General features: G+C 46.2%; 1 protein-coding gene across 8 annotated transcripts in view; it reads right to left on the bottom strand.

The window, feature by feature from the left end:
- Positions 1-18,203, bottom strand: part of SEPTIN6 (septin 6) — an 80,993-nt gene that overhangs the window by 44,619 nt on the left and 18,171 nt on the right. For all 8 annotated transcript variants that reach the window (XM_011718524.2, XM_011718519.2, XM_011718522.2 and 5 more), the window contains exons 2-3: positions 17,047-17,161; positions 4,928-5,123 (exon numbers count right to left, since the gene is read on the bottom strand). In XM_011718524.2, coding sequence (XP_011716826.2) covers positions 4,928-5,123; positions 17,047-17,161 — 311 coding nt within the window. The remainder of the gene's footprint in view (positions 1-4,927; positions 5,124-17,046; positions 17,162-18,203) is intronic.

Below are 18,203 nucleotides of genomic sequence, written 5' to 3'. Positions count from 1 at the left end.
AAATAGAGAGAAATGTTTGTGGTTTTATTGGAGGGAATGGGGCAGATTTACACACATGGCATCATGATCATTCTGCAACTTCTTTTTTTCACTTAACAACATATCCTGGAGATCTAGCCATGTGAGTATATATGGATCTACCTCATTCTATTAAACTGGTAAACACAATTCCATGGTATGGTAATTCCACAGTTTATTTAATTGCTCTGTTTGTAGAAATTTAGACTGTTTAAGTTGTTTTTCATTCCATAACCAAAGCTGCAGTGAACATGCTTTCTGTATGCTTCTCAGGAGCATGCGCAGCTGCTTCTCTAGGCTGCTTACTTAAAGGTGGAACTGTTGGGTCATAAATCATTCACATCTAAAATTTTAATAGATACTGCCAAGTTTGCCCTCCAAAAAGTCTACATCAAGTTTCAGTCCCATCAACATGAATGAAATTACCTCGTGTTAGTGGATAATATACCATCTTTTTGTTTTTGCAGATCTGATGGATAAAAAATATTTCATTGTTTCATTTTGCATTTCTCTAATTACTGGGGAAGTTGCATGACCATCATTTCCTATGTTGATTGTACATTAGTATTTCCCCTTATGTAAACTATTTATTTCTTATTAAATTGTAGAAGCTCTTTTTCCATTTTAGAAGAATCCTTTGTCTATTATTTAGGCTGCAAATATCTTCTCCCCATCTGTAGCTTGTTTTTACTTTTGTTTATGGTATCTTTCAATATAAAAGGGTTTTTTATTTTAATGAATTTAAATCCATCAGTCTTTTCTTCTATGACTTTTGAATTTTGCGTCACGATTGGAAAAGCCTTCTCTACCCCCAAAGTTATAAAAATATTCTCTGATGTTTTCTCCTTGTATTTTTAGAAATCTGTTTTTAGTCCAATGGGAATCTATTTTTGTGAATGGTGTTTGTGTGAGAGGGTCTCGTTTTATTTTTTTCCTAAATAGATGGCCTATTTTCCCAGCATCATCTCTTGAATAGTCCATTCTTCCCCTGCTGACTTACATATGCTAAATTTCCATATGAGCAGGAATCTGGTCTTAGACTGACTTTTCTGTTCCACTGCTCTTTTAGCTGTTCTGATGCCTTTACATCCTTACTTTCCATTCACTCAGCAATCACAGTAATCTGGCTTCTACCCACAGTTCCCCTCGAACTATTATTCTGAAATGTATTACTGACCTTCATATCACCAAACCCAATGAATATTTTTCAGTTCTGGTCTTCCTGGATACCACGTATCATTCCCTCCCATATGCTACATGATTTAGCTGTCCCTTGATTCTTCAATCAATAAAAATCATGATCATAATATCTTCAGTTTATGAGGCAGTAACTCTGTGCCAGGTGTTTGAGCATTTCACATTCCACACACGTCAAATGTGCTTCACCACAACTCTCTAAGGTAGGTGTTATTATTATTATTACCATCATCATCATCCCCATTTTACAGATGAGAAAACTGAGGCATAGAAAATGTAAGTACCTTGTTCAAGATCCCTGGGCTAAAAAGACAGCAAGATGAAATTTCAAGCCAGGTCTGAGACCAAAGCCTAGGTTCCTAAGCACTCCCCTCTCCAGCCTGTCCTTCTCAGTCTCTCCCTTAAATCCCCTTTTCTCCAGCATCCTTTTTTATTTTTATTTTTCGAGATGGAGTCTCACTCTGTCGTCTAGGCTGGAGAGACATGGCATGATCTCAGTTCACTGCAACCTCCGCCTTCCGGGTTCAAGCAATTCTTGTGCCTCAGCCTCCTGAGTAGCTGGGATTACAGGCACACACCACCATGCCCGGCTAATTTTTTGTATTTCTAGTAGAGACGGGGGTTTCACCATGTTGGCCAGGCTGGTCTTGAACTCCTGGCCTCAAGTGATCCACCCACCTCGGCCTTCCGAAGTGCTGGAATTACAGGCTTAAGCCACTGTGCCCTGCCTCCAGCATCATTTAAATTGTAGCTTTCCGCAGTATCCGGGCTTAGTCATTCCTCTTCCCAGTTTATGCATGTGCCCTTGTAAAGCGGGATATTCTAATGCCCTGTTTCAATGCAGTTTCACTGACATATCTATGCTAATATGGCCCTAACAGCATGAAGAAAACATTGCTTTTTATTATACATCCCTGGAGCTCACTCCACCCTTGCTCCTAGTGCAGTTTCAAGGAGGCTTTTCATTTCTACTTATTTGATTTATTATAAGTATGCATCACATTTATAATCAGGAAGAAACAATAGGGATATCTTAAAAATATAACGGAAGGAGATTTGCCTCTGAGGGGCAGTATCTGTTCAGTCCTCCCAAGCCATTATTATCAAGGCATTGTCCAATGTTAGATATGTTGAATGTATGTAACTGAAAGAATTGTAAGAAATGTAATTGAAGATTCTGAGCCATCTGCAGCTGAGATTAAGCACTCATAATGTGGCCCAAATATCCTTTCTCCAAAGTTTAATTTATTCTCAACCAAACAAGATTAGCACAATAAGCACGCCTATAAAAAGCAGAGGTGGCCAGGCCCAGTGGCTCATGCCTGTAATCCCAGCAATTTAGGAGGCTGAGGCTGGGGGGGGGGGGGGGAAATCACTTGAGGTCAGGAGTTCGAGACCAGCCTGGCCAACATGGTGAAACCTGGTCTCTATTAAAAATACAGAAAAATTAGCAGGGTGTGGTGGTGTGCAACTGAGTCCAGCTACTCTCGGGAGGCTGAGGCAGGAGAATCACTTGAACCCTGGAGGTGGAGATTGTAGTGAGCTGAGATTGTGCCACTGCACTCTAGCCTGGGTGAGAGTGTGTGACTCCAGCTCAAAAAAAAAAAAAAAAAAGAAGAGATGTCTTTTTTCTTTTTTCTAGATTTTCAAATGCAAAACAGAACTCAGTTCCATTATTAAGAAGCTACATATATTTATTCATTATAAGGAAGTGAGTGTGGCTGTTGTAGTAGCTTTAAGGGGGAAATAAAAGAATTTGACATAAAGTTCATCTAAGCAGCAAGAGAATCCTGAAAGGATGAGAAGACCCTCTGCTTAAAATGATGAATGGCCCATTCTGAGATAAGCACATGTGATAACCATGTGACTTCTGGTTAAATGCAGATGGTACCTGACCTACCCCTTATCACGTCCCCATCTCTGAGCCTCACCTAGTCTTCACTCACATACATTCTCAACCCCCCACATCTTTTTGTTTTGTTTTGAGACAGAGTCTTGCTCCGCCGCCCAGCCTGGAGTACAGTGGTGCAATCTCAGCTCACTGCAACCTCTGCTTCCCAGGTTCAAGTGATTCTCCCGCCTCAGCCACCCGAGCAGCTGGAATTACAGGCACCCACCACCACACCCAGCTGATTTTTGTATTTTTAGTAGAGATGGGGTTTCATGATGTTGGCCAGGCTGGTCTCGCACTCCTGACTTCAAGGGATCTGCCCGCCTCAGCCTCCCAAAGTGCTGGGATTACAGGTGCAAGCCACCTTGCCTGGCACCCCAACATCTTTCCTGGACCCCTCCTACCTGTCTGCTTATTCCTGTTCAGTCCCTTTTCAGGATGTCTTTTCCTCCATCTATTGACTTAACATCCTGAGGTTTTTGTCTTTAGCCCAGTGTTCTTCTTACTTTACTCTGATCCCTGGGTGATCTTACATGTGTCCATGGTTGGAACATATCACCTCTACCTTGATAACCCAATCTATATTTCTAGCCTCTTCTGATCTCCATCTCTGTGTGTTCAACTGCCTACTGCTGAAGGTCATTGCGTATCTCAGTATTCCTCAGACAGATCAAACTTGACATGTCCAAAACAGAGCTGATTATTTTGAACCCTGGTTCTCTTATGGAACGCCATCACCAATGCCCACTCTACAAAGCCAGAAATTTGGGCCTCATTCTAGATTTCTCTTTACACTTCACAACCTCACACCAAGTCTCCATCAAGTCTTGTTGATATTTACCTACTCAGTATTCAGCAAATCTGTCTCCTCTTCCCTATCTCAGCACCTATTTTACCTCTTGCCTCCATCATAAAATCTTCTGTGATCTGGCACCTGTGTACCTCTTCAGCCTCATCTCCCCCTGTTTTTTCCCCAAGCTTACTCCAAATGCTAGCCCAGGGGCACAACCAGGTTTTTCCAGCCCTTATGCTTATGCAATTTGAAAGACTCTCTAAGGAAAATAATACAACGTTGTGATTGAACATTAGTTACAGAGCTTTGGAAGGGGCCTGTGCAATCTTCATTAGCTTCACAGTGACTCTGCCCTCTGTCTAGCCAAAGAGAGCAAGCTGCACTTCCCTAGAACGTACCAGAATCCTGCACATCACTTTGCCTTTATACAGGCAGTTAATTCTGCCTGAGATGCCCCTCTCTCCCTTCCCTTGTCTGTCTGGCAAAACAGTTTGTCCTTCAAGAATCAGCTCCGGAGGCACATCCTTTGTGAAGGCTTCCCTGACCTCCCTACGTAGAACTGACTGTTCTCGCCTTTGTGTTCTCGTTGTAACTTGTCGTTTATCTCTTTGTACCCTGTCCTTTACAGAACATCTTAAACTCTATGGAAATTATTTGCTTAAAACTGGTTTTGCCTGTGAGTGCCTCAAGGGCAGAGACTAAGCCATTCCTTTTTAGATGGTCAGAACTCCACAGTACCTGGCGCAAGGTGGGAGCTCAATAAAAGTTTGCCGCATGGAATTGAGACCTGACCCATGTATATTAGAAAGACACCCTTCTTTTGGCAAAGTGAGTGGAGTGGAACAGTTGCTGTAGACAGGGACACTGGACGGGGCCGATGCTTGGGAGGTACCTGCTGCTGCCCACACCATTCTGGGAGGACAGGCCCGGGCCTGGTAACTGTGCTGTCTTCAAGACCCACATGGTGAGTTTCTCTGTGCGGCCCTCTACCAACCTCTCCACCTTTGCCACCCCACCGCCTTCCTTACCTGTCCTCTTTGTTGATCTGGTCCCCAAAGCCAACTGTGCTAACGATCGTGAGCTTTAGCCTCACGTTGCTCTCTTGGAGGTCATAGGTATTAGACTGGAGCTGGACGCCCGGCTGTGTGTGGGTGGCTGGCTCCCCTTCGAACTTGGTGTTGAACAGGGTGTCCATGAGGGTGGACTTGCCCAAACCTGTCTCTCCTGAAAAGCAAAAGGATAAATTATGGTCTGTTCACATAGTGACTATTCAGCCCTTACACATCATGTCTCAGATACACATTTGTTGACATGGGAAAATGAACATGATAAAACATAAAGCAAAAAGCAGATAGAAGCAGATGAACTGTATGATCTCAGTTAAATGAAAAAGACTAACAGGAACGATACAGATGGATCAGTAGTAGTTATCTCAGATAGTAGAATTGAGGTAGTTTTCATTTTATTCTTCCAATTTTTTTTCTGTCATTTGGAAATTTTACCTTGAGTATACACTGCTTTTTTTTTTTTTTTTGAGATGGAATCTTGCTCTGTCACCCAGGCTAGAGCGCAATGGCGCGATCTTGGCTCACTGCAACCTCTACCTCCCGGGTTCAAGTGATTCTCCTGCCTCAGCCTCCCAAGTAGCTGGGATTACAGGCGCCCACCACCATGCCCGGCTAATTTTTGTGTTTTTAGTAGAGATGGGGTTTCACCATCTTGGCCAGGCTGGTCTCAAGCTCCTGACCTTGTGATCCACCCGCCTCGGCTTCCCAGAGTGCTGGGATTACAAGCGTTAGCCACTGCACCTGGCCGAGTATACGTTGCTTTTATAGTCAGAAAAAGAAATTGTTATAGGCAGTGATGGAGAGGTATAGCTATGCCTAGAAAAAAAAGACTGGAAGGAAATACAATATACTCTTATCAATGGCTATCTCTGAGTGGTGACCTTATGTGTGGTTTTCATCCCTTTCTTTATGCTTTTCTATATTCCCCAAGTTTTCTAAATGGAATATGTATAGTTTTTGTCATAAAAATTAAAGGAGTATTTTAATTTTTTTTAAAAAAGGACAGCAGTGGCCAGGCGTGGTGGCTCACGCCTATAATCCCAGCACTTTGGAAGCCTGAAGCAGGCAGATCACTTGAGGTCAGGAGTTCAAGACCAGCCTGGCCAACATTGTGAAACCCTGTCTCTACCAAAAAAATATATTGTACATACACAATTTAGCCAGGCATGGTGGCAGACGCCTGTAATCCCAGCTACTGAAAGGCTGAGGCAGGAGAATTACTTGAACCAGGGGAGGCGGAGATTGCAGTGAGCTGAGATCATGCCATTGCACTCCAGCCTGGGCAACAGAGTGAGACTCCATCTCAAAAAAAAAAAAAAAAAAAAAACAGTGGTCCCTTGTCAAACAAATATCCTCTCATTCCAGTCCCCGCCTCTCCTCCCTGCCAAGCCTAAACAGCCCTCTGGGGATGCCCAGATGTGCCTCCCAGTGGTGAAAACTATGCAGGCTCCTGGCTTATCCTCCCATCCTGGTTGAATGGTTGAACTTTCGGTGAGACCATTTTTAACTAAGAGGGGTGGGGTGGGGAGACTTAGCAGGCCACAAAAATTCTTCTTCTTTTTTTTCTCTTTTTTTTTTTTTTGATAGAGCGTCTTGCTCTGTCACCCAGGCTGAGTGCAGTGGCGCAGTCTCGGCTCACTGCAGTCCCTGTCTCCCGGGTTCAAGTGATTCTCCTGCCTCAGCCTCCCAAGTAGCTGGGATTACAGGCGCCGGCCACCATGCCTGGCTAATGTTTGTATTTTTAGTCGAGATGAGGTTTCACCATGTTGGCTCGGCTGGTCTCAAGCTCCTGACCTCTGGTGACCCACCCGCCTCAGCCTCCCAAAGTGCTGGGATTACAGGCATGAGCCACCGCGCCTGACCCTTATCCTTAAATTTTAAACAAACTAGCCATTTATTTGTTTAACTACTAGGCTGCGAGATACTAATAAATCAAACCATTGGAATTTTTAAAGTCTTGAACTTCACACTGGGGAAACAAGTAGGGGAAGGGCTGTGGTAGACTGGTGAAGGTTTTGGGAGCTTATTCCTGGGAGATCAAGGGATAGCAAGCCACTGTCAGGAGCCAACGAGACTTCAGGGAATGGGACATCACAAGAAGTCTGGAGTTGGTGACAAGGGAGCTAAACAGGAATCTGATATGAGGCCACAAACTGGGCTGGGCACTAAAACTGCTTATAATCTCTACAGATCCAGGCTGTATTTGACCCCTGAGCCCACCCCAAGTGACTCAGGAATACCAGGAATTAAAGAGTCAGTAGAGAGGCGGGCACTACGAAAAGAGGATATCATTAATTACTCTGGCCTGCCCTTTGAAGACAAAGACTACCCTCCCGTTTATTCTGCTATCATCATCCCTGTTTTCCCTCTCCTCTCCCCAGCCCAGGGGGGATGTGAGCCTCGACTTCTCTTCACAGTCGGAACTGGGTTTGCATTGGGCAAATTGTGGCCTGCCAAATCCCACCTTGGGACCAAAAGCACACATCTGCAGGGTGGTTCAGGGCTAGGGTTAGAGCTACATGATGTAGAACTGAAAATGCTCCATCTTCCCTCCCCCTCTGGGTGTGTCTAGCCTGCTTCTTTTTTTTTTTTTTTGAGACGGAGTCTTGCTCTGTCACCCAGGCTGGAGTACAGTGGCGTGATCTCGCATCACTGCAAGCTCTGCCTCCCGGGTTCACGCCATTCTCCTGCCTCAGCCTCCCGAGTAGCTGGGACTACAGGCGCCCGCCACCACGCCCAGCTAATTTTTTGTATTTTTAGTAGAGATGGGGTTTCACCGTGTTAGCCAGGATGGTCTTGATCCCCTGACCTCGTGATCTGCCCGTCTCGGCCTCCCAAAGTGTTGGGATTACAGGCGTGAGCCACCGCGCCCGGCCTAGCCTGCTTCTTTTATCCCAAATAATGAGCTATGAATGCAGGAGGTGCCTTTTAAAATATCTGTGTATGATGAGAGTTTTCTGTGTGTGGACAGAGAAGGGAGAGAAAGAGAGAAGAGATAAGAGATAGGAGGGAGACAGGGAGAGGAAGGGAGAACAAGCAGAACATTCAATTCAGTCTGGCTACCCGGCCCCCCAGCCCAATTTCATAGCCAGGTCTGACTAACTTGGTAAATTGCCAGAGTCTGGGGAAATGGTTCCTCACACAGATCATGTTTCAAACCAGGGTCTGCTATATCCATTAACAGCAAAGACTCTTGAAGAAGAGGCCCCCTTTTTCCTCCCCTAAAGAAACAGGAAGTATTTGGGTCCCAAGAAGAATTTTATGAGGTGGGGCCTTTGCCATGGGAGGTGGCAGACTTGGCCAAGCAGTGGAATGTATCACACCCCACCTCACCCAAATTTGGGGTGCACCTTAACTGCAAATGGGGCCAGCACCTTAGAGGTAGGAGCACAGTGTGGCTCTCACATCCAAACTCACCTCCCCTCTCAAGGGCACTGAGGTTTGAGCTACAGTTTAACTCATCTTCTTGTGTGCCTGATGAATTTTCCATGTACATCCTTACCCCCAACTCCCTCCCATGGAACAGAAGGGAGCTCATGGAACAGAACCATCCTTACCCCCAACTCCCAAACCCTTCTGTTCCATGAGCTCCCTGCCGAATGCCCTGTAGCTCCTAGGGAGTGGGGGTCCTGTTTCCCTAGCACCCAGAGTGGGCACCCTGACTCCCCGATCCTAAGAATTCTCAGAGAGCAGGAGATGGGGCATCTTCCAGTACCCCCGGGAGTGCCTAACCCAAGGTTCACACCGAAGGCCTCAGGGGCAGCAGCGCAGCGTGAGGGACCCACCCTGTTTGCACAGCTGGAGGAATGGGGGCTGGGCAGGGCAGGACAGGGAGCTGGGAGGAACAGCAGGAGAAATGACCACCCAAACGCCTGCTGGCACAAAAGGGCTGTGGAAATTAGATGCCAAATAACGAACGTCTGGAAGAAAAGAACACCCGGGTGTCTAGGGAACTGAGATAAATGCAATAGTAGAGAGGGCAGAAAACCAAGCGAGCTCGTCCTATGGCTATCGAGAGCTCCTGTTCCAGTTTTCCATCAGTGTGGAGCCTGGGGGTCGGGGAGCCTTCCTCTCAATGACTGGCACAGACCCAGCCTGAGCCGAGGATGCTGCCCCTCCCACAGCTGCCCTGGGTCCAGTACTGAGTGTGAGTGTGTTGTGAGGGGGAGGCACACATGACCTAACTGGGATCGGGTCAGCAGATTCCACGCCCCTGCAGGAAGGTGGGGACTTGGCAATTAGATTCCAGCAGGAAACCTGAGGAGTCCCGAGGGGTCAATTTCTCACTCCTCTTCCCCCAGCCCTCCCAGAGCTCCTCCAAGTGGATAGTAAGGTTTTTAATGCATGCTCCACCAGCCAAGAGGCTTTCATCTCACTTTGCTTAATGTAGATAGTATTCTAGAAACAACAGTTTTAAAAACATTTTTAAACATATATGAGTACTATGAAATATGTTTTTTTCAAACTATACTCTTGCAGGGCACGGTGGCTCAGGCCTGTAATCCCAGCACTTTGCGAAGTCGAGGCGGGTAGATCACCTGAGGTCAGGAGTTGGAGACCAGCCTGGCCAACATGGTGGAACCCTGGCTCTACTAAAAATACAAAAATTAGCCGGGCATGGTGGCGGGCTCCTGTAATCCCAGCTACTCGGGAGGCTGAGGGTGGAGAATCGTTAGAACCCGAGAAGCAGAGGTTGCAGTGAGCCAAGATCTCACCACTACACTCCAGTCTGGGTGACAGAGCGAGACCCCATCTAAGAAAGAAAGGAAAGAGAGAGAGAGCGAGAGCGAGAGAGAGAGACAGAAAGAGAGAGAAAAAGAAAAGACTTCTAGCCAGGTTATTGCTAAGTTACTGTGTGACATGAACTGAGCCCTTTCCCCTCTCTGGGTCCCAGTCTCTTTTTCTATAAAATGAGAGGGTTGGTAATAACGGCTATTGTTTACAGTCACTGCTGTAAGTTTTTTACATATATTTTCTTGTTTATTCCTCACAGCAAGCCTATGAGGTAGATGTTACTATTTGTCCTCAATTTATAGATGGGTTAACCAAGCCACTTACTAGCTCTGTAAATTTGCACCAGTTCCTCAGCATCTCTGCTCCTTACTTTCCTCATCTATAAAATGTGGAGGGGCCTGGCACGGTGGCTTATGCCTGTAATCCCAGCACTTTGGGAGACTGAAGGAGGAGGATCAGTTGAGGCCAGGAGTTCGAGACCAGCCTGACCAACATAGACCCCGTCTCTGTTTTACTTTTTATTTCCACAGGTTTTTGGGGGGACAGGTGGTGTTTGGTTACATGAGTAAGTTATTTTTTCATTTTTTTTTTTTTTTTGAGACGGAGTCTCGCTCTGTCGCCCAGGCTGGAGTGCAGTGGCCGGATCTCAGCTCACTGCAAGCTCCGCCTCCCGGGTTCACGCCATTCTCCTGCCTCAGCCTCCCGAGTAGCTGGGACTACAGGCGCCCGCCACCTCGCCCAGCTAGTTTTTTGTATTTTTTTTAGTAGAAACGGGGTTTCACCGTGTTAGCCAGGATGGTCTCGATCTCCCGACCTCGTGATCTGCCCGTCTCGGCCTCCCAAAGTGCTGGGATTACAGGCTTGAGCCGCCGCGCCCGGCCATGAGTAAGTTATTTAGTGGTGATGTGTGAGATTTCGAGGCACCCATCTCCTGAGCAGTATACACTGAACCCAGTTTGTAGTCTTTTATTCTTTACCCCCTTCCCACCCTTTCCCCCTGAGTCCCCAAAGTCCATTGTGTTATTCTTATGGCTTTGCATCCTCATAGCTTAGCTCCCACTTACGAGAACATACAATGTTTGGCTTTCCATTCCTGAGTTACTTCACTTAGAATAATAGATCTATTTTAGAAACTAGTAACAATAAAATGTGGAGGAAGTAACTAGTCCAAGGTCACAAACTAGTAAGTGGCAGAGCCAGCATTTGAATCCAGGCAGGCTGATGCTGGAGTCCATGCTTTTAACCAATGTGCTCTAGCGAGACGCATAGGTGTGATATGTTTGTTCATTCAGTCATTCAATGAGTATTTACGAAGCCTCTAATAGGAGCCAGGCACAGTTACAGGAGCTGCAGATACAGCAAGGAACAAGATAGCCACAATCCCTGTTCTTGTGGACCTAAAGTCTCTTCCAGTTCTGAATGTTGAACCCAGAGAAATGTCTCTGAGTTTAACAGGGAGGTGCCCAAAAGGAAACACTCCAGGAACTCTGGTTGGCTAAGGAAGCCTATGGAAAGGGACAAGGTCATGCCTGGTTCTGTGACCTTGTCCTTTCTCCTTCCTGATCTTGCAGAGGCCCCGCATGCAGTGGTGTGCTGGTGCCAGCTTGTCCGCTTCCTGCATCTCTTCCCAAGCCCACGTGCAGTGATGTCATGTTGGTAGCTTAACAGCAGCCATGGCAGGAGTAATGACACCAAGGAAATGAGCAGATGCTTCAAACCACAACAGTTTTTCTCCTGAGATGGGCTGTGACGTTGACCAGCACACCACTGCTGGCGGCCTGTTTTAGACAAGTGAGCAGCTGGCCTTTCCCAGAGATGAAGGTATGAAACAATTGATCCTTGGCCTTGATAGAATGCTAGCTGCCCTTTCCCTCCTCCTGCAGCAAGCCTCAATCCTGCTTCTCTTGTGTGACTGTTTTTTTCCATGTTCAACAGAGCCCAGTTGAGCCTGGAATCCTGAGCAGCTTCAAAGTAAATATTATCATTATGACCCTTTGTGCTCCTCACAGCCATGACTGCTACTGGGGCATTTGGATGGATGAGTCTCTTTGGGGCTTGTTCCCAGGAGTGCAAAGTAACGGGCCCCAGAATATTTGTACTGTTGGCTCTGGTGGTTCCTCTGAGGCATTCTGTACTGTATCTAGGATCAAAGGATCCTTGAAATTTCCAAAGCTAAGGGACTAGTATATGTGTTTTCATGGGGAGAAAGAGGAACCTCACCTCTATGGTAATTACGGTCAACCCTAGAGAATATATTGGAGAGGAATCATAATATGCTCACACTCATGTGCCTAGTCCTCTAAAAAGAATAATAGGCCAGGTGCAGTGGCTTATGCCTATAATCCCAGCACTTTGGGAGGTCAAGGTGGGCGGATCACTTGAGGTCAAGAGTTCGAGACCAGCCTGGCCAACATGGTGAGATCCCGTCTCTACTAAAAATACAAAATCAAATAGCTGGGAATGGTGGTGCCCACCTGTGATCCCAAGTACTATGGAGGCTGAGGCATGAGAATCACTTGAACCTGGGAGATGCAGGTTGCAGTAAGCAGAGATAGTGCCACTCCACTCCAGCCTGGGTGACAGAGTGGGACTCTGTCTCAAAAAAAATAATAATAATAATAATAATTGTAGGTGCCGTTTATTGGTATCCTTACTATAAATTAGGTTCTGGATTATTAAAAATTCTCGGCTGGGCGCAGTAGCTCACGCCTATAATCCCAGCATTTTGGGAGGCCGAGGCAGGTAGATCACCTGAGGTCGGGAGTTTGAGACCAGCCTGATCAACATGGAGAAACCCCGTCTCTACTAAAAATACAAAATTAGTTGGGCATGGTGGTGCACGCCTGCAATCCCAGCTACTTAGGAGGCTGAGGCAGAAGAATTGTTTGAACCCGGGAGGCAGAGGATGCGGTGAGCCAAGATCATGCAACTGCACTCCAGCCTGGGCAACAAGAGCAAAACTCCATCTCACACACACACACACACACACACACACACAAAATTCTCTCTCTCTCAGTTGCAACACATATATGTGCACAGATGTACACACATATGCACAAGCATATAGGATACTTTGCTGGACGTAGGCCTATGATCAGCAGCCCAGCACCAAGATAAACAATAGTGTGAAAAAATATCCTAGGTCTCTGTTAATAATTGAAGCTAGTGCTACCATAATTTTACACCAAAAATGCCCTATCAAGAAAAAGAAAAGTCTGGGTACAGTGGCTCATGCCTGTAATTCCAGGACTTTGGGAGAGGCCAAGCAGGGAGGATTGCTTGAGCCCAGGAGTTCGAGATCAGCCTGGGCAACATAGTGAGACCTTGTTTCTACACAATAATTTTAATTAAAAAAAAATTAGCCAGGCATGGTGGCATGTGCCTGTAGTCCCAGCTACTCAGGAGGCTGAGGTGGGAGGATTGCTTGAGCCTGGGAGGTTGAGGCTGCAGTGAGCTGTGATCACGCCACAGCACTCCAGCCTGGGCAACAGAGTAAGACTGTGTCTCAAAAGAAAAGAAAAGAAAATACTTTGGGGAAATATATTCTATGCCCAAACAGCATCTTTTTATAACAGTCATTAAGGGAGTAAATGTACACAGGCAGTAGGCATGAACTATGGTCACAAATAGCTCTGCAAGATAAAAGATCACCTTCAGCAGCTAAGCTATGGACCCTTTGCCTAGTCAGCGACTGGATCCAGCCTCATGGCTGGGCTGACATTGCAGCTTCAGAGTTACTCTAAGCTACTCATAACCTTGGCCCAAATTGTGGGTTCTCTGAGCAAGGACAGGGTGGTGAGCATAGCAAGAGGGCAGGATGCATGCATTGCAGGGTTTTTTGGAACAGGGATGAAATTAACCCAGTCAGAGCTGGCCTATCCAGTGGTTGCACCTGCAGGTCTAAGACAGGAGCTACAGAGGCAGCCATTTCCTGAAACTTGACAAGTGGGGAGCAAAAGAGAATCTGTGACTCCTTGAGGATGAGAGCATCTCCTTCCCACTCCTCCCCTCTTGGAGGGTTTGTGCTGGACACTTGAGCAATTCCATCCCAGTAGGTGCAAGTAGAAGCAGTTGTAGCTGTACAATGTCTAGGTGGAAACTAGAGGATGGGGGATTACTATTTCTCCCACTCACTTTGCCTTGAGCTTGGCTGCCTCTGGGCCCTAGGGGAGCCTGTGCTCCACATATCAAATTACCCTACACTGCCACCCTCAGAGATCCATTTCAATTCACATGGCCTCCCTCCTAAAGCTTTACTAGTCCACGCAATCGCACTGGTTGCAAGGTTGCTTAGAGTGGGTCTGTCATTTTCTCTTCTCATCTCAACTTCAGTACAGGTCATATGGAGTTCTGGGAAGAAGGCCAAGGCACTCTGATATGTTTGTGCTGAAATATTGTGGTAATCAAATATTATGTGAAATAAGTTGGCCATCAGCCAAAGATTGGAGCTCTTGTTAGTTAAACAGAGATTTGGCAGTGCTAATATTGGATGTGATAGTCTTTGCACTTGATGTCGATTACTATGACTTCTAGTTATTTTACATTTTTCTCCAAATAGCACCTAATGATAACCATTAGTTAGACTTTCAGCATTTGAAGAATTAACAGCCTAGATCTGGACTCTAAGGCCCTCGATGTGTAATTCTGTGAAGCACATATTTTCTTTCTTTCTTTTTTAATGTACTGCTTTGTTCGCTAATGCCTCCAGGTATATTTCTCTCCCTGTGAACAAGGACATGCATAGTAGAAGTCACATCTTAAAAATAAGTTTGAGTATAAATCTGTTGATTGAAACTGAAGCACATATTTTCAGCTGATAGGTTCCAAAGTTGATGTGGGCCAGGCACGGTGGCTCATGCCTATAATCCCAGCACTTTGGTAGGCCGAGGCAAGTGGATCCCTTGAGCTTAGGAGTTCGAGACCAGCCTGGGCAACACAGTGAGACCTCACCTCATTTCTACAAAAAAATGAGCCCGGTCACATGCCTGTAATCCTAGCTACTTTGGAGGCTGAGGTGGGAGGGATGCTTGAGCCTGGGAGGTTGAGGCTGCAGTGAGCCTCTGCACTACAGCCTGGGTGACACAAGGACACTTTGTCTCAAACAACAACAACAACAAAACCAAAGGTGTGTGGGAGTGAGCCATTTAGCTAGGGAGTGAGCCTAGCTTGTGGGAACAACTGCCCATCATCTGTTGTTCTCCACTTGTCCTTGAATGTGGAGTAACTCTCTTACAAAAAGTGATCGGAAAAAGAATGCTGGGGATAGAGGGAAAAAAAAGATAAAGAGCCCAAGAAAATGAATGACCTTAGTGAGAAAACAGAATTTCTAGGCCGGGCGCAGTGGCTCATGCCTGTAATCCCAGAAGTTTGGGAGGCCAAGGCGGGCGGATCACTTGAGGTCATGAATTTGAGACCATCTTGGCCAACAGGGTGAAACTCAGTCTCTACTAAAAGTACAGAAATTAGCTGGGTGTAGTGGCATGCACCTGTAGTCCCAGCTACTCAGGAGGCTGAGGCAGGAGAATCACTTGAACCCGGGAGGTGGAGGTTGCAGTGAGTTGATATCGCGCCACTGCACTCCAGTCCAGGTGACAGTGCAAGACTCTGTCTCAAAAAAAAAAAAAAAAAAAAAAGGAAAGAAAAAAAAGAAAGAAAAAACAGAAATTCTGAATACATTAAAGAGTAAAATAACCAATTTAGTAGTAGTTCAGATCTACTACATGAACAAGTTCCCCATACACTCTATACAAAAATAAAAGGCAATTAGCAAAAGTGTTTGAGTGTTTCAGCCAGTACAAAAACCGACTTTATTCTGGTATTTATCTAATCATTAAGGTTCAGAAGGTCACTGAAAATATGCAGGTATGCTTTCCCATGCTACAGGGTGAAAATTATATGCTATGATCATGTTTGCAAATTTGGGATATTTAAGATCTAAGAAAAAAAATTTTTTTTTTTTTTTTTTTTTTTTTTTTTTTTTTTTTTTTGAGACAGAGTCTCGCTCTGTTGCCCAGGATGGAGTGCAGTGGCGCGATCTCGGCTCACTGCAAGCTCCGCCTCCCGGGTTCACGCCATTCTCCCACCTCAGCCTCCCAAGTAGCTGGGACTACAGGCACCCGCCACTACGTCTGGCTAATTTTTTTTTTGTATTTTTAGTAGAGACGGGGTTTCACCATGTTAGCCAGGATGGTCTCGATTTCCTGACCTCGTGATCCTCCAGCCTCGGCCTCCCAAAGTGCTGGGATTACAGGCATGAGCCACCATGCCCAGCCAAAGACATTCTTAAAGAAGGAACTGTTATCCCTCATATTTGTTTGATTGGTGCTCAGTGGGTTTCCAAAGTGCTTTCATGTGCTCAAGAGATGTTGCTGGCAGCAGTTAAGAGAAGCAGGGGGAGGAACAAGGGGTCAACCAGGCCTGAGTCCTCATTGTGGTGCCACTTCTTCTGTGTTGCCTCAGTTAAGTCCCTTATCCTCCCCAAGACTGTGTCTCCACCTGTTTCATGAGGATACAAATGCTACTTGCTCTGCTCACTTCGCAGAGTCCTGGTAATGTCCAAAGAGCTAATGTGAGAAAGTGAAAAGTATAATGAATGGTTCCTGTGGCATTCACTCATTCATTCATTTCACAGATATTACCGCACTCTGCTTATGCTGTGATTAGCAGATAGAGGGGGCTAAGACCAGTTCCCACTGTTGAGATTAAATGTGTAGGTAGAAGCCAGGCACAGTGGCTCACACCTGTAATCCTAGCACTTTGGGAGGCCAAGATGGGTGGATTACTTGAGCTCAGGAGTTCGAGACCAGCCTGGGCAAGATAGTAAGACCCCGTCTCAAAAAAAAAAAAAAGTCTAGGTAAAGAGATAGGTAAAGGGAATAAAAGAATGTTGCATACAGCTGTGTGGTGCCTGTATGAGCTCAAACTAAACCAAGCACAGCAAAACTACAGAGGAAACAGACCCAACCCACTGCCCACAGCTGGTGGGCAGGCGTTTTTCCTCAGCTATCCCCTCCCTCCCAATTCTGCCCTGGCTCCTGTCTTCTGTAGTCAAAATGAACTCTGCAGCCGTCCTGAGCCAGCCAGCTCCCTTACAGAATTTCCACTGGGTCTCACATAGCTCAGTTTCCCCCCAAGATATGGCCCTATACTCTGGTCTGGCCAGGGGAAAAAAGTAATTACAGCCATCTGCTTACAAAAAAAAGGCAGAGAGATAAAAGAAGAGGGGAGAGACACTCTCACAACTAAATCAGAATGACACACTATTTAACCTAATTACCTGCAAAGCCGTATCCAGCCATTAAGGATCCATATTCTGTAATAGAATTTCCTGCTATGGAAATACTCACCCACGCACAGGATGTTGAAGCAGAAGCCCTGGCTGACGGACTTATTCACCAGCTGGTCAGGCAAGCTGTCAAACCCCACATGTCCAGCCAGGGGGACAGTTCGGCAACCTTCACCCTAATTTGGAAGGAATGGGGGAGAAAATGAAAATGTGCTTAAAAGCAGTCTGAGTCTCACTTCTCCATCCAAATGTTCGCCGTGCAAGGAAGTCACACCCGCCCAGGTCCAGTGTGTCATGTCTTCCCTCAGCTACTCCCTGCTCCAAAGCAAAATGGCCCGTCAGCTTGGAAATCACAGATTCTTGGAGACAGGCATCCTCTAGGCTCAATAGTGAATGTCGCCACAGCTCCAGAGAAAATTACAGAGGAGCTTATTAGGGGCAGGAGAGTGGAGTCAGGGGAGGAGAATGCTGGCACCGGAGGTTCACAGACTCAGGTTAAATCTCCACTCAGTCATTTACAAGCTGAGTAACTTGCTGAGACTGTTTCCTTCCACATCTGCCATCTGAGATAATATGGCATATCTTAGAGGTGACTGGGAGCCTCAGAAGCGCTAATACATGTAACGAGCTTAGTACATGCAGAAGTGTTCAGTAAGTATTACGAAAAGGGTTTAAAAAGCAATTACTGGGCCGGGTGCGGTGGCTCACACCTGTAATCCCAGCACTTTGGGAGCCCGAGGCAGGTGGATCACTTGAGGTCAGGAGTCCGACACCAGCCTGGCCAACATGGCGAAACCCTGTCTCTACCAAAAAAACAAAAAGTAGCCGGGCATGGTGGCGGGTGCCTGTAATCCCAGCTACTTGGGAGGCTGAGGCAGGAGAATTGCTTGAACCCTGGAGGTGGAGGTTGCAGTGAGCTGAGATCATGCCACTGCACTCCAGCCTGGGCAACAAAAGCGAAACTCTGTGTCAAAAAAAAAAAAAAAAAAAAAAAAATCAATTATTGACTGGCAAAATGTCTTACACCTGTAATCCCAACACTTTGGGAGGCCAAGGTGGGTGGATCACTTGAGGCGAAGAATTTGAGACCAGCCTGGGCAACACAGTGAGACAACGTCTCTACAAAAAATCAAAAATTAGCTGAGCGTGGTGGCATGTGCCTGTGTAGTCCCAGCTACTTGGGAGGCTGAGGTGGGAGGACTGCTTGTGTCCAGGAGG

This window comes from Macaca nemestrina, chromosome X, assembly GCF_043159975.1.
Source record: "Macaca nemestrina isolate mMacNem1 chromosome X, mMacNem.hap1, whole genome shotgun sequence".
NCBI lineage: Eukaryota > Metazoa > Chordata > Mammalia > Primates > Cercopithecidae > Macaca > Macaca nemestrina.
Note: the sequence above shows the minus strand (reverse complement) of the source record. Positions and strands in the feature narration are given on the sequence as shown.